The following is a 17019-nucleotide window of genomic DNA, read 5'->3' on the forward strand; positions in this document are numbered from 1 at the left end:
TACTGCCCAAATATTGACCGTGTGAATATGGCCATAATCAGTAGACATTTCCATGTCTTGGACACTGTGTATTTTGTTTTTAATTAGGACTTTCTTTTGGAAAACAATGGTTCAATTCCAGAAAATAAGTTAATTTGCTTCAGCTAGTTTTTGTTTAGCTAGATGGACAGCAAAGCAGAAGGTATTTTTTTTTCCTATTTTGCACTGAATTTTAGTATTCGCCTGTTTTACTCCATATGCATAATTAGTAAACCACAGCAGGGTCGGCATCGCACCCAGCACATGGACCGTCACACTTAAATTTCCTCCTTGCACCGTTCACATTCTATGAATTTTATCGTGATCCTCAAATGATTTTAGGTTCTCCAGGTTGTCCCACCACTTATATAGAAAAGTGTCTGCGATGAGATGGAACCAAGGGGTGATCTTCACCTCGCCCCGCTTGGCCCTCTCTAATAACTGTGTCAGCTCTTCTTTTGACACGTAGCAATGGCTTTGGATTTCATTGGGATCAGGATCGACATTGACTTCCTTCTGTACAAACAGGATGTAATCTATCTCGTGTTCTCCCCAGATGCCATCTGACTGAGCTTTGTAGTGAATCCTGGTTAGATACCGAAGTTCATCGGGTTTTACCTGGAAGTACATACAGTAAATGGCTATCAATGTGCAACCAACCATCAAGTGCACTGGAAAATACAATGACTACCGAGCTAAATGGGTTGTCCATAGACATAAGAAATCATGAATTCCCCCCCCCACTGGTCAGTCATTGCTACAGAGTTGAAGAAAAAGGTTTGCAGGACTTTGGTCTTGGTAGTCTATAGCCACTGGAGCAGAGCGCCAAGACTTTGCTAGCTGAGGCATCCCAGGCATTTCTTCTAAATATTAGACCCCCTGCACAGCCATATGTGAGTGCACAACATGAGAAGAGAAGTCTGAGATGCTGCAGGTAGAAGTAAGTCCACACTGCTCTGGTGACAACTGGCGTGGCCACTGGTCCAGGGTCCTGCTAATCTTTTTGCTCAAGTCTAGGCAGCAGTTACATAGTCACTCGTGTCTTCTCCTTGCTCCATCCCGTTCTGTAAGAAATCAGTGCACGCGCAAACAAACTCAACAGGATCTCCATAGAAAACCATGGCGAGTGGCATAAATGTAAAAATTGACAGGCAGCAGTCGTTACATGGCTGACCTGTGGGCTGGAAGGGGCAAGCGCAGGTGTAGGCGATCGCTCATGTACGTACACAACACAGACAAACGTGGTCAACCTTAAACAGTTTACTGGAAATCATGAGAATTCTGCCTCATTGCATATGATATATGTCACAAAAAATGCCCAATTATTGTGTAAATTTTACCCTAAAAACTGGTGATACCCCACAGAACATAAATTAGACAGTTGTGGTTACCAAGATATATACCAAATAGAACTAAGTACCTCGCAATGGTGTATCAATAATAAAATGTCATACTTTGAGATTTGTAAAAACAAAATGTACAAGAAAGATACTGGAAAAGTCGTAGTTACTCACCGGGTTAACGGTATTTTTCGGAGTCCATGACAGCACCACCTGAGAGAGGGGATCCGCCATTCAGGAACAGGAAATCCTACAGATACATAAGGGCGGCACCTCTCCCACGCATCAGTTGGTTTACAGAGCACAAGAGGACCACCAAGGTTAATAGCATAATTTATGTACAATACTTTACACGACTACTAATTACATATAAGAGGAAGAAGTGCACACCCAAACTAAACTAAAGGGAGGGAATATACGGGTGCTGTCATGGACTCTGAAAAATACCGTTGAGTAACTACGACTTTATTCGGTCGTCCACGACAGCACCACCTGAGAGAATTACAGAGAGTAAAAACTACTTTAGGGATGGACTACAGCCTGCAGAACCCTGACACCAAAGGAGAGGTCTGAGGAAGCACCCAGGTCCAGTCTATGGTTATAAAAGGTGCTCAGAGAGGACCAGGTAGCTGCCTTACATATTTGGTCGATCGAGACCTCCGATCTCTCTCTGCCCACGAGGTTGCCATGGCCCTGGTGGAATGCGCCCTCAGCTTGCCCAGAGCCGATTTGCCCTTTGAGGTGTATGCTAATGAAATGGCCTCCCTAATCCACCTCGCTAGCGAGCTTTTTGAAGCCCTAAAGGGCTTGTCACACTAAGCAATATCGCTATAACGTCACTGGTTTTTGTGACGTTATAGCGATATTGCTAGCGATATCGCTATGTCTGATACTTACCTCCGACCGCTCCCCCGCTGGTTATCGCTGATCGCGCTAGAACGTCCTGGACCGTTTCTCGTCGTCAGCTTCCTGCTGTGGAGACAAGCGACGAGGGCGGGAGGACGTCAGGATCACCTCGTCTGACAGGTAAGTAGCGACCCCCAACCCCTGCGATGTCGCTGGTGAGATCTGCCCGTGTGGCAGCTCACTAGCGACCACTTAGCGATGCACCAGCGATCCTGACCGCGTCATATCGCTGGTCGGGATCGCTGGTGCATCGCTAAGTGTGACAGTACCTTAAGGCCCTTCCTAGTGCCCTGATAGGAGATAAACAAGGCATTATCTTTTTTCCAGGGGTCAGTAACTGCCAGGTACTCTAGGAGACATCTAACGTCTAGAGTGTGTAGTTTCCTTTCCTTATCGTTCGTGGGATTAGGGAGGAAGGATGGAAGGACTATCTCCTGCGTTCTATGGAAACTGGAGGCTACTTTAGGCAGGTATGCTGGATCGGGTGCAAGAATTACCCTGTCGTCCCTGAATTGTATGTAAGGAGGAAGTCTACACAACGCCTGGATGTCACTTACTCTACGGGCTGATGTCAACGCTACCAGAAGAGCCACTTTAAGAGAGAGTTTTTTTGCGGAAGCTGATGAGATAGGCTCAAACGGGGCCTCTGTCATGGCCGTGAGGACTAGGTTTAGATCCCATGGCATGAATTTATTTCTCACTACCGGTCTGGACCTGCCTGTTGCTTTAATAAACCTATTGATCCAATAGTTACTGGCCATGCTGCAGTTAAAAAGCGCCCCTAAAGCAGACACCTGTACTTTAAGGGTGCTTGTGGAGAGTCCCATGTCCAGGCCTCTTTGTAAGAACTCTAGGATCTGTGCTATAGGAGTGGACTGCCCAGCTACTACCCCTGAACCTTGAAGGAATCTTTTCCAGATCCTAATGTAGATTTTGGCTGTAATAGGTTTTCTGCTTTTGAGCAGGGTGTTAATTAGGGCTGGGGAGAAACTTTTTTCCTTTAGTAGTGCCCGTTCAAAATCCACACCGTCAGATGTAGGCCAGCTACCTGAGGATGGTAAACTGGGCCCTGGGATAGGAGGTCTGGCATGTCTGGTAGGACCCAAGGGTCGAACACCCACATGGTCCTGAGGCACGAGAACCATGCCCTCCTGGGCTAAAACGGGGCGATCACTATAATCCTCGCCTTGTCCTTCCTGACTTTCCTCATCACCAGGGGTAGTAGAGACAGGGGAGGGAAGGCGTATGTTAGCCCGAAGTCCCATCTGATCAGAAGAGCATCTACTGCCAGAGGGCTCTCTGGGATTTAGAGAGCAGAACTGAGGCACCTTCCTGTTCTCTCTGGTGGCGAAGAGGTACACTTCTGGCTGCCCCATTTTTGTACGATCAGGTCAAAGATGGACTTTTTAAGGACCATTCCCCTTGCTTTAGAATGTTGCGGCTTAGGAAGTCTGCTGTGGTGTTTTCTTTTCCTTTTATGTGCAGAGCTGTTAAAGATAGATGTTGCTCTGCCCATTGGAACAGCCGCTCTGCTACCTCCATCAGGGGCCTGGAACGAGTCCCACCTTGGTGGTTGATATAAGCCACGGTGAGCCGATTGTCGGAGAATATTCGAACATGGTGACCCTGTAGATAAAAACCTTCTTGTGTTCTTGTCTTCTTAACGGCTGTTAGTTCTTTCAGGTTGGAGGACATTTCCAACTGATGGTATTCCCATAGGTCCTGGATCAATACCTCCCCCCTGTGGGCCCCCCAACCCGTAGGGCTTGCGTCTGTGGTGACTACTCCGGTTACGTTACATTCCCAGGGCACCCCTCTGGCTAGATTGTTTTCGTCTAGCCACCACTCAAAGGATTTCAAAGTATGTTCGGACAAAGTCAACTGGCCTTCTAGATAACTGCCCAGGATTTTTTGATGGCGTAAAACCTCGCCCTGTAGCACCCTTGTATGGAACTGGGCCCACCGGACCGTGGGGTTGCAGGATGAGAGAGAACCCAGGAGGGACATTGCCTTCCTAAGAGACATGGTAGGGCTATTGGAGGCGTTCAAGACCTGCTGATGTAGGCGAACTAATTTTTCGGGTGGAAGAACAAACTCCTGATTCTGCGAATCTAGGGTTAAGCCCAAGAACTGCTGAACTTTCACGGGCTGTAGACGGGACTTCTTAATGTTTAGTAGCCACCCTAACTATTCCAGAGCCGATTCTGCTTTTTGCAATTGATCCAGACAATGTTCTGCTGTTCTGCCTACAATAAGGAAGTCATCCAAGTAGGGGATTACTAGGATGTCTGCCTCTCGTAGATGGGCCATAACTTCCGCTATAACTTTAGTGAACACCCGGCGGGCGACTACTATACCAAAGGGAAGGGCGACATATTGAAAATGCTGTAACGACCCCTCCAAATGGACCACCACTCTAAGGAAATGCTGATGAGACGCATGGATGGGTATATGGTAATAGGCGTCTTAAATCTACCACCACCATAAAGCAGTTTTCAAACAATAACTTTATTGTGGAATTGATCGTTTCCATTTTGAATGGCCGAATGACCAGGTATCTGTTGAGTGCCTTCAGGTTGATTATGGTCCTGTAGGAATGATCTGGTTTACAGACCAAAAATAGGGGGGAGTAGAAGCCATCGCCCTTCTCCGCCTCTGGTACCTTTATCAGTACTCTTATGGCATAGGTCATGAATTTCGGTCTCTAGGGCAGCCTGTTCCGCCAGGGAAGACCTGAGCAGGGTGACCTTAAAACTGTTCCGGGGGGCACAGGCAAATTCTAGCCTTAGGCCTGAGGCTACCAACCCCAGGATCCAGTCACTTTTAGATCCGTGACCAGGCTTGGTAGAAGGCCGATAGTCTACCTCCCACCGGGGCCGCTAGTCATTGGGGAGGTTTCTTGGTGTCACGGGATGCCTCCTGGCGTCCCCCTCCAAACATAAACCCGGTACCTTTTCTTTTTATCTTCCCATCTGCCCCGATCTCTGGATGATCTCCTACGGAAAAATCTCTTCCTAGTAAAGGGACGTCTATAGGAAGGGGTGGGCAGGGAAGGGAATTTCTTCATATCATCGCCAGCTTTCTCCAGGAGTTCATCTAGGACTGGACCGAATAGATAATCCCCCTCACACGGGATGGCGCAAAGCCGGGATCTGGCCTGGATATCCCCGGGCCAGCATTTCAGTCATATAGCCCATCGGGCTGCATTTGATAGTCCTGCGGCTTTGGCCACCATTCTTGCGGAATCTGCCGAAGTGTCGGCTGAAAAGGCTGCCGCATTCTGGATGGTAGGTAGGGTCTTCAAGATAGATTCCCTCGAGGCTCTGTCCTCTAACTGTGATTCCAGCTGGTCCAGCCAGACCATCATAAATCTGGCTGTGCAGGTAGCTGCTACTGTCGGTCTCAGGGCGCCAGCTGACATTTCCCATGTCCCTTTCAGGTAGGAGTCTGCCTTTTTATCTAGTGGATCTTTTAAAGAAACCATGTCGTCAAAGGGGATAGCGGATTTTTTGGACGCTTTAGCCACTGCTGCGTCCAATTTCGGGGCTTTGTCCCATTTGTTCACCACGGGGTCCTCAAAGGGATAACGCTGCTTAAAAGCTGGTGGTAGGGAGCTTTTCTGGTTTCTTCCATTCCCTATTGATCAGATTTTGGACCTTGTCATTTAACGGAAACGACTTACGTTTCCTGGGGTCTAAACCACCGAACATTAGGTCCTGTGCTGACCGTTCTGGTTTTGTGTCTGTTACCCTCATGGTAGCCCTAACCGCCTTGACTAGTTTGTCCACTTGTTCCAGACCCAGGCAGAAAAGACTGGCGTCTTCCTCTGAAGAGGACGCCGACGAGGAGGTGGAGGGCTCTGAGGAGTCTTCATTTCCTCTAGGGTTAGCTGAAGAGCCCGACCCTGAGAAACTTGCTTTCTTTCTTTTCCTAGACGACTTCCACTGGGATACGGACTTTAGGGATTTTACTTCCGTCCTGATAATTTCCCTTAGACTTGTAGCGAAGTCAGGGGTTTCTTCCGCCACCTACAGGAGGGGGGACAGGGTAAGGAAGCATGTATGGTAACTTTTTGGGACTACTCCCTCTTTTTTTTTTTACTGTCTACATGACTGGCATAGTTTTTTAGGGTGGGCGTCCGGCAAGGGGCATTTGCAAAGGGCGCGCTCCCTATTTTTTGCTTTGTCAGCGCACTTCTTCCCCTATAGGAGGAAAACATAAAGGGGAACACTGCATCAGGGCACATTCTTGAAGATCTCTTACCCGGAGCAGAAGGCGTAGGTACCAGATCACCATGGGGGGGGGGGGGGGCGAGCTGGATCCTTCGGCCTGGAGGAACTTCTATGGCCGGATTGTCCAGTTCGCTTTTTCTTTTGCTGGGAGCTGGCTTGGGACCTCTCTGAGGTACGTTGCTGCTCTCGATCCAGCTGGGTCACAGGAGCTTCTGGCTCGTCCATTTCTGCACCTGAGCTAAAGCCGCTCTGCAGCATTTCTGTGCCCTTTTATCTTCCCCACCGGGCAACCCGGGTTCGCAGGTGTTCTGGCCAGGGGCTAATTTCCCCCCTCTCCCGACGTCCATGGACACTCCTCCCTGCGTATCGCTCCCTCCCCGCCCCTGCCGCTATGCCGGTGCTTGCGCCGCTGCGCTCGGCGATGCATAGAGGAAAAAAGCCAGCCGGCATCCGACTTCCGGCCCCGCCCCCGCGTCACTTCCGGTCCTCGTGAACGCGCGGGGGCGCGCAAGCCGGCAGCACCAGACCCCGCACAGCGCTCCCCGCACGCCACCGAGGCACAGCTGCTGGCCCACGACCGCGACCCGGACTGAAGGGAGGACGCACCAGGAGGACCGGGGGGATCCATACTCACCTGCCGGCGCCGGCCCTGGAGACGGGCATCCGACGGACCCCGCTCCCACCTGCTCCGCACACTGTCGTGGAGCCCTGCCCAGGCCCACCGTGGCGCTTCCAGGGGACCCCGCACTGCCCGAGGTAGGAGACCCTCCCGCTGAGTCGGACAGCCGGCCTGGGAATTCCTCCATGATGGTACGATCTGTAGGGAATCCTGTCCTCCAGGAACAGGAAACCAACTGATGCGTGGGAGAGGTGCCGCCCTTATGTATCTGTAGGATTTCCTGTTCCTGAAGGGCGGATACCCTCTCTCAGGTGGTGCTGTCATGGACGACGGAATAAATAAGGAGGGACTATAAACCATGGAACCTCCTACCACAACATGTCTAATGCAATCCATATAACAGTGGTATTAACTCTACAAATAACATAGGGCAAGCAAGAATCCACCAAATGAATCCAGAAATAGAACATGTGCCCTCACGGGGATACATAAAAACCAGTGAATTTGTAAAGTGTATGATGGACTAACTCTAGCCCACACAAGGCGTTACCCTCAGCTAAATTAGCAGACAAAGTAAAGATTTATGCGTGGTTACATACCAGTATGTGCTGGTGGGGGAGCCCCGGCCGTCACCTCTGCCCCGACGTGCGTTTCGCACAGCTTCCTCGGGAGGCGTGTCAGGGCAGGGGGCGATCCGGTTTAAATAGAGGTCTCGCTAACGCGATCACTAAATGATTGCTTAAACCTGTGTGAATGTTACGCTGGATTCAGCTAGTGTCAGCGCCTGCGCGAAGCAAATGGAAGGTCCTGTTCATGAACGAAGTAAGTGGCACTCATGGCGCATGTGCTGAATCACGAGTCCTGCCATTAAAATTGGAATGCAAGTCGGCGGTCATGTGATCTGGAACGCCAGGTCTTCAAAGGAATCCGTGGGCTCCTGAATCACTACTGACCGCTTCATGCATACCGGCAGCTCAGAATACCCCGCATGCGCACAACCACATAAAGGGGAGGACTAAATGTAAAAAATGTGAAGGAAATACAATGTGAAACTGTGTATACTTATTATTGTTTTGACAGCATTGATACTGTCAAGTCGGTTGACATGGAGCCAGAAGCGACCATACTGGGTAAAAGTCTACAGGCAGGCCGGGAGGATGTAGACAATTATTTTAAGGAGTGTGAAACCTGTGATGAGGTGCATACACTAAGCACAAAATCATTAGAGTATAAACTCATGAATTTGGCTGAGAGATTAAATTGTTCTGGACAAACAACTCGTTAAAATCATACAGTGACTGTGGACGAGTCCCACGAGGATTGCGAGTAATGAAGGATATTTCTAACTTCAGTGATAATGTGTCGTTTCACATGAAATGGGAGAAGATTTTACTCAAATGCTCACAAAATCTATTACAGCTGGTCTTGACAACTAATTTACAAAATTATGATGCAGTGAAGAATGATTTATTGAAATCGCAGGAGGAATTAAAATCCAGGCCAACTGAAAACCAATGGTTGCAATTTAATAAAAAGATGGACAGTAAACTTTTACCTAGTCAGGCAGAGATAAAAATCAAGAAAACGTGATTAATTTTTGCGAGATAAGAACGATTTTGCTAATGGCCAGATTTTTAACTGGAGTAAACAACGATCTAGTCTTAGTACTAATTTTGGTCAGTCGAGAAAAAAAATAGACGTACTGGCAATAAACAGAAACAGACTTTAGTTAGAAACGATTATTTGACCACGGATTCCGATTCTAGTGCAGGTGAAAGAATTAACAGCGCTTCTACCTCGCCTGTTCAGCAATCAGTGTATAATGAAATTGCAGCTGGACCCAGTGTCCCTTTAGGCGGAGAATCAGAAGAGGAGGGAGGAAGATACGGCGGCCGATATCGCAAGAGGAAGCAGGTCTCATGGAGACAGAAATATTGACAGACTCGCAACTATTTTCAGTAGTTAACTTAACAGGACATGTTTTAGATAAAGCACATTTGGCTTTATTATCTAAAGGTCTTAATTTCTGTATACCACAGGCTTTTGATATGACAGAATTCAAAACTGATTTAAGTCAGTAAGGAAAATCCATTTGCATATGCACCTTTATGTCTAAACCCTCTAATAGTACTATGTTGTCAGGAGAAACACAATGCAAAGTTGAGCCTCTAGGTTTTATGGCTGGGACAGGAGCATTGGCAGATATACGACAAGATGCGGCTTTGCTACTTAGTATTACAGATTCAGAAGAGGTAGTCAGTAGTGATGCTCAGTTGGCATGTGCACCATTTATAGGAGGGGTTCCCTCACAATATATGCCTCCTATATCTCCAGGTAATCGCAGTGACGTGTTTGAAACGCAAGTTATAAAAGACAGTCTGCAATATACCCGACAGTGCCCCCTAACTTGACAGTGGTTGAAAGGAGAGCTATGAAAGAAATAAAATAATGGTCCGACACTATTGTGAGGCCTTCTGATAAAGGAGGCAACACAGTTTGGTTACCTAGGGAGATGTACTTTTCTGAAGCATATCGTCAGTTGTCTGATTCAGTAACATATACTAAATTGAAAGCTGATCCTACATTTAGATACATTAGGGATCTGAGATCATTCCTTAGGAAATATGTCATGATGAAGGTCATCTCTCAAAACAAGGCGGAGAAATTGCTGCCGGAGTTTCCCACGCGTCCCCACTGGTACCACATACCAAAAATCCACAAATCTGCTTCTTGTCCTCCAGGACGCCCAATCGTATCTGGGATAGGATCTGTCAAGGAACCCCTGTCCCAATATATTGATTGGTTATTACGTCCGTTGTTGGTAAATATCCCGTCTTATATAAAGGATACTAATGCCTTTTTGCATGTGATTCAAGATTTTGTCTGGCAACCAGGCTTTATGCTGATATCCATAGACGTGGAGAGCTTGTACACCAGAATTCCCCAGAAATTGAGTGTCAATATTATTAGAGAAATTCTTGACACAACAGGAAAAGAGCAGAGTTTTGTTAATTTTGTTTGTGAAGCCATGGATTTTATATTAACACATAACGCTTTCACTTTTGATGCAACTTGGTACCTTCAGAATGTGGGGACTGCGATGGGTACTCCGGCAGCATGCACCTTTGCTAATTTTTAGGTGCTTTGAAGGAAAAATACGTTTACAATACCAACAAATTTCTCCAACATATTAAATTGTACCTGAAGTACGTGGATGGCGTGTTAATCGTGTGGGATGGCTCTAGAGAAATTTTTGAAGAACTTATTATGTATCTGAATGATGTCAATCAGATGACTATGCTATTTACATACAATTTTGGAGGCACGCGGTTAGAGTTTCTTGATGTTTTATTAGAAATTAAAGATGATGAAATATGTACGTCAGTTTACAGGAAACCTTTAGCAACTAATTCTATATTGCATTATGATAGCTTTCATCCCATACATACCATTAATTCATTACCATATAGCCAACTCTTAAGAGTTCGCCGTTTGAACAACACTACAGAGGGTTTTGAGACACAATCCAAAGATCTATATAATAGGCTTAGACAAAGAGGATGCCCTAGTATTTTATTAGATACTACACTGGAAAAAGTTAAATCTCAAGACAAGAGTAAGACCAAGAGAAACATATTTAATTATAACAGGAAAATTAAGAATGAGAAAAGGTTCGCCTTTTGTTTCCGTTATAGTTCTATGGATGGTCAGATCCGCTTGGCAATCAGAAAGAACTGGCATATTTTGGAGCAAGATAGAGATTTGAGTGATATTGTATCAAGAGGGCCCCTCATTTCATGTAAACGTAGTACAAGAATTCGAGACATCCTGGTGAAGAACCGGATAGTTACAGAACGAGAGACCTGGTTGAGTAAAGGGACTCCCAAGGGTAATTTCAAGTGCGTTCATTGTCCGTATTGCAGGTTCCACTGTATTGACCGCACCATACGTATAGGTGCTATTACGCATACGGTTTCTGACTTCATCACATGTAAGACAGATCATGTCGTGTATGCGATTTTTTTGCCCATGCCGTTTTTTCTATATAGTGAAAACCATACGCCCCCTATATGTCCGTTTTAGGGAACATTTTAAATCTATTAAAACAGGAAAAGGGGTCCCACATTTAATTAGCCATGTTAAAGATATTCATGGGAGTGATCCGAATGTCCTCTCCTTTGTAGGAATTGAAAAGGTAGCTTTACCTCCTCAAGGAGGGAATTTAAATAGAATCCTTTTAAGACGAGAATCTAGATGGATAATGAATACTAATGCGACAGTTCCGACAGGATTTAATGATAGAATAGACATGGCTACTTTTCTGTGAGGAATCAGTAGTTAGGGTCAATATGTTAGTATTAAAATGCTCATAGATTTATCTTCAATTAATAGGAGAGCAATATATATATATATATATATATATATATATATATATATATATATATATATATATATATATATATATATATATATATATATATATATATATATATATATATAAAAAAGAGGGATTTTGGGTTCTTACCATAAAATCTCTTTCTTGGAGCCTTCATTGGGGGACACAGATGACCATGGGTGTATGCTGCTGCTGCTAGGAGGCTGACACTATGCAAAACAAGAAACTTAGCTCCTCCCCGGCAGTATACACCCACTGACAGGCACCAAGCACCTCAGTTGGTGAAAAAAGCAGTAGGAGAAGCAACCAAAACCATAAACATATGTACCAACTCAACAAGGGACTCTCAGACCCAACACGGTACTACTTAAACAGGGCGGGTGCTGTGTCCCCCAATGAAGGCTCCAAGAAAGAGATTTTACGGTAAGAACCCAAAATCCTTCTTTCTTTATCGCCTTATTGGGGGACACAGATGACCATGGGACGTTCCAAAGCAGTCCCGAGGGTGGGAACAGCAATAAAGGAACGAAATAAGGAAGGGCTTAGGTCGGTCGGTCGATGCGCCACCGCCGCCTGCAGAACCTTCCTACCAAGAGCTGCATCAGACGAGGCCTGGGTATGAACCCTGTAGAACCTCGCGAAGGTGTGCAAAGATGACCAGGTCGCGGCTCTGCAAAGTTGTAAGGCCGAAGCCTGGTGTCGCACAGCCCAAGAAGCCCCTACAGCTCGGGTGGAGTGGGCTTTCACCCCCGGAGGGGGCAGTTTCTCCTGAAGACGATAGGCTTCCAGGATGGTAGACCGAATCCAACGAGCAATTGTGGACTTGGAGGCCGGAAGACCTTTCCGGCGACCCTCAGAAATGACCAGCAAGGAATCAGATTGGCGAAAGGAAGCGGTCCTGGCAAGGTAAACACGCAAGACTCTCACTACATCCAGTTTGTGGAGCGACTTTTCCAGAGGATGAGCAGGCGCAGGACAAAATGATGGAAGGACGATATCTTCGTTAATGTGAAAGGGGGAAACCACTTTCGGAAGGAAAGAAGGAACTGGCCTGAGAACAACCTTATCCTGGTGGAGGATAAGGTAAGGAGAACGACAGGATAAGGCCGCCAGCTCAGAAACTCTCCTGATGGATGTAATGGCGATCAGGAAAGCCACCTTCCATGAAAGAAGAGACAGAGGGATATCCTGAATCGGCTCGAACGGCGCCTTCTGGAGAGCGCCAAGAACAAGATTGAGATCCCATGGATCTATCGGAGAACGATGAGGAGGAGCCACATGGGCGACTCCTTGGAGAAAAGTCTTCACTTGCGGTAAGGAAGCCAGATCCGTCTGAAAGAGGATTGCTAGGGCAGATACCTGGCCTTTGAGAGTACTGAGGGATAGGCCCGCATCCAAGCCGGATTGGAGGAAACCAAGAATGGAAGGAATTGATAACGATAGTGGAAAAACATAGTTTTCGTCACACCAACGAAAAAAGGCCTTCCAGTACCTATGGTAAATGCGGGAAGAAGCAGGCTTCTGAGCCTTAATCAAGGTCTGAATGACCCGGTTGGAAAACCCTGATTCCTTCAGAATCGCGGCCTCAACGGCCATGCCGTTAAACTCAGAGACTGAGAACTCTGGTGGTAAAGGGGGCCTTGCGAGAGAAGATCTGGACGGTCTGGAAGCCTCCAGGGGACGTCCGTGAGCATGTTCACCAGCTCCGCGTACCAAGGTCGTCTCGGCCAGTCTGGAGCCACTAAGATGACCGGGATGCCCTCTGACTTTATCTTTTTGACCACTCTTGGGATTAGGGCAAGCGGAGGGAACAGGTAAGGTAGGTGGAACTGGGACCACGGGATTACTAGGGCGTCGTAACCGACGGCTAATGGATCCCTGGACCTGGCTACAAAGTGAGGAACCTTGTTGTTCATCCGCGAGGCCATGAGATCGACGTCCGGGGTTCCCCAGCGCTGGCATATCTGACTGAAGACTGTGGGATGAAGGGACCATTCGCCTGACGCTAGCCCTTGGCGACTCAAGAAGTCGGCTGCCCAGTTTTCCACCCCTGGAATGTGAACGGCGGAAATCGCCGGCACGTGACGCTCTGCCCAACGAAGTATCCTTGCCACTTCCGACATTACCTGCCTGCTGCGAGTACCGCCCTGGTGGTTTATGTACTCCACGGCCGTGGCGTTGTCTGACTGAATGCGGATCGGCTTGCCTACTAGAAGATGCTGCCAACGAAGGAGAGCGAGGAAGATTGCCCTGATCTCTAGAAGGTTGATGGGCAGAAGAGTCTCCTGGGCGTTCCAACGCCCTTGGGCCGTTCTCTGACAGTAGACCGCCCCCCATCCTAGGAGACTGGCATCGGTGGTGATGACCTGCCACCGAGGCGGGAGAAAGGATCTTCCGCGGAGAAATGACGTCGACAACGTCCACCAAGTTAGCGATTGTTTGACTCTGAGCGGAAGAAGAATGGGGCGATCCAGAGAAAAAGAGGTCTTGTCCCAGACTGACAGGAGGAACAGCTGGAGAGGGCGAGAGTGGAATTGTGCAAATGGCACTGCTTCCATAGAGGCCACCATCCTCCCCAGGACTCTCATGCAGGACCGAAGGGACATGACCCTCGAGCGCCGAAGGGACTGTATCCCCTTGCGAAGGGTTGAAAACTTGTCCCTCGGTAAGAACACTCGGGCCAGATTCGTATCGAACTCCATGCCCAAAAAGGTCAGTCGCTGGGTAGGACACAGAGTGGACTTGTCCTTGTTGACTATCCATCCCAGGCGTCCGAGGGCATCCAAGGTTATGTGAAGGCTGTGAAGACAGTCTTGTCGGGACAAGCCCTTGATCAGATGATCGTCCAGGTAAGGGATGATAAGGATCCCTCTGGATCGAAGAATGGCCATGACTGTTGCCATCACCTTCGTGAAGACACGAGGGGCGGAGGCTAGGCCGAAGGGAAGGGCCGCGAACTGATAATGGTTGTTCTGAATCGCAAAGCGGAGGTATCTCTGATGCTGGCGAGAAATGGGGATGTGGAGGTAGGCATCCTGTATATCCACCGAGCAGAGAAACTCTCCGGGCTCCATTGAGGCTATTACCGAACGCAGAGACTCCATCTTGAAATGGCGGATCTTCACGTGGCGATTGAGCCGTTTGAGGTCCAAAATTGGGCGAAGTGAGCCGTCCTTTTTTGGGACTACAAAGAGATTCGAGTAGAACCCTAAAAACCGCTCGTTTGTAGGAACGGGAACGATGACCCCGGCGGAAAGGAGAGAGGAGACGGCCTGAAGGAACCTTGGAACCTGTGATCGCTGTTTTGGGGATCGGGACAGACAGAAACGACTGTTTGGGAGGGAAGAAAACTCGATTTTGTATCCGGACGTGATGATTTCCCTGACCCAAGCGTCGTCGACAACGGATAGCCACGCGTCCTTGAAAAAGGAAAGTCTGCCTCCCACCCTGGAAAGCTTTCCAGGTGGAGGTGACCCGTCACTTAGATGAAAACCTTCCGGATCGAGCGCCTGAGGACCTGGAAGGCTGACCCCTGGATCTCCAGCGAGGGGCTGGCTTATACGATGGCTTTCTCCGGTCATTGGAAGCAGTGTTACGGTCCTGCTGGGATGAACCGTCTGTGGGAGAGAAGGGGCGAAAGGACCTAAAAGGCCGAGAAGCCCTCTTGTTAAAGAACCTCCTAGGACGGGACTGAGGAAGGGAAGTGCTCTTTCCACCCGTGGCATCCGAGATTAACTGATCCAGCTTGGCGCCAAAGAGCCTAGTGCCGTGAAATGCCAGGTTGGTGAGTGACTTCTTTGAGGTAGTATCCGCATTCCAAGACTTCAACCAAAGAATGCGGCGTATTGCCACAATGTTGCCGTTAGCTCTAGCAACGCACCCTGCCGCGTCCAAGGAGGCGGCCAGAAGGTACTTGCCTGCGTGATTAATTTGGTCTGCTAAATCTGCCAGCTCGTCTTGAGGAGCTGCCGCTGAAACGCCCCTGCGCAGAATTTTTGCCCAAGCCGAAATGGCTTTCGCCACCCAAGCGGAAGCGAAGATAGGGCATAGGGATGCACCGGAAGCCTCAAAGATAGACTTAGCCAACGACTCTATTTGCCTGTCTGATGGGTCCTTGAGAGAAGCTCCGTCCGGAAGGGAAAGGACCGTCTTAGAGGAAATACGAGAAACTGGTGGATCTACCTCGGGAGCTTTGGTCCATTTCGTGACTAGCTCCGCATCAAAGGGATAAAGTACATCTAAGTACTTGCGGCCTGAGAAACGTTTCTCAGGATGTTGCCAGTGGTTGGCTAAGGAAGTGTCGAAATCCTTATTAGGGAAGGTTCGAGATGGAGGCCTTGCCTTCTTAAGGGAAACAGAGCATTCCTGAGGGGGGGCCTTATCCTCCTTAAATCTTGAGTGTTTGGTATATAGCCAATATGAGACTACCATCTCCCGAGTTCTAGCTATGTCGTCCGCCTCTGAGTCTGATCAGATAGTGAATCCTCGTCTGACCCCGGATCGTCTGCCGATGAGGGGGACGAGGAGCGTAGCCTGAGAGAAGCAGAGGGACCCTGCGAACCGGAGGAAGAGCCAGACAGGACCCGCTTCCTAGAGCCCCGACTTGGTCTGTCCGTCTGAGGGCCACGGTCCGGTGCTGGCGACTCACCATGCGAGGCGGTCGGTGCACAGGTGACAGCAGATAACTGAGGTAACCGCTCTAAGACCTGGACCAGCGATTGAGACACCTTTGTCAGCTCAGAAACTGACTGAGACATCGCCACGGCCCACTCCGGGGGTGGGGTGGTCTCCGCCCGGGGTTCGGAGTGCTCCTGAGGGGCCGACATGGTGGAAGGGCTGCAGGAGAGGCAGAGGGGAGACGACTGACCCGAAGCCCACTTCTTTTTACAGCGCGTGCAGGCGTAGTGAGTAGCGGTGGGTCTGGAGCAAAAGGCCCTTGCGGGGTTGTGCATAAGTCTCAGTGGCAGAAAAAACACAGCCTGAGGAAACTGCGGGGGGGGGGGGGGGGGAGCTAAGTTAGGTGCCAGGGATAGTCAGCGTCTAGCCTACCGAGGATCAGAAGCGATGTGTCCCCCAGGCGAGGTCCGGAGAGAAGGAGGAAGAAGATCGGCAATCCAGGAAGAAACGCTGGCGGTGGGCGGGGCTAAGCCACTGCACGGCGCGATTGGCTGAGACCCCAGAGGGGAGGGGGACGGCCAAAGACAGTGACAGGGCTGAAGTGAAAGCAGCCCTGAGATAGGCTGAAAAAGCGCGCGGGGAAGGCGCGCGCAGGGAGAGGGAGGAACTTTTGAAAATGAAAGTGCTCCCTCACTTTCACTAGCGACGGCGCGCCCGGGCTTGAAAGCGCTCCCTCCCTGTAGCTGATGAGGACGGGGAGCGCTGATGGAGGGAGCGCTGACGGAGGAAGCGCGCCCCCCCCCCCCCCCCCGCGACAAGAGGGACGCGCGCCTGTCAGAGCGCTGGTTCAGGGGCGGGAAATTCAAAAGGAGGAGAGGTACTCTGCTGTCC

At 49.0% G+C, this 17019-nt stretch overlaps 1 protein-coding gene across 2 annotated transcripts in view; it reads right to left on the reverse strand.

Moving 5' to 3' along the window:
* Nucleotides 1-62: 62 nt before the first annotated feature.
* Nucleotides 63-17019, reverse strand: part of LOC141095567 (isopentenyl-diphosphate Delta-isomerase 1-like) — a 36178-nt gene continuing 19221 nt past the window's right edge. For both annotated transcript variants that reach the window (XM_073581638.1, XM_073581637.1), the window contains exon 5: nt 63-636. In XM_073581638.1, the coding sequence (XP_073437739.1) occupies nt 319-636 (318 nt within the window). In that variant the 3' untranslated portion in view covers nt 63-318. The remainder of the gene's footprint in view (nt 637-17019) is intronic.

Source organism: Dendrobates tinctorius, unplaced genomic scaffold, assembly GCF_039654945.1.
Source record: "Dendrobates tinctorius isolate UK_male_01 unplaced genomic scaffold, ASM3965494v1 ptg000070l, whole genome shotgun sequence".
Classification (NCBI taxonomy): Eukaryota; Metazoa; Chordata; class Amphibia; order Anura; family Dendrobatidae; genus Dendrobates; species Dendrobates tinctorius.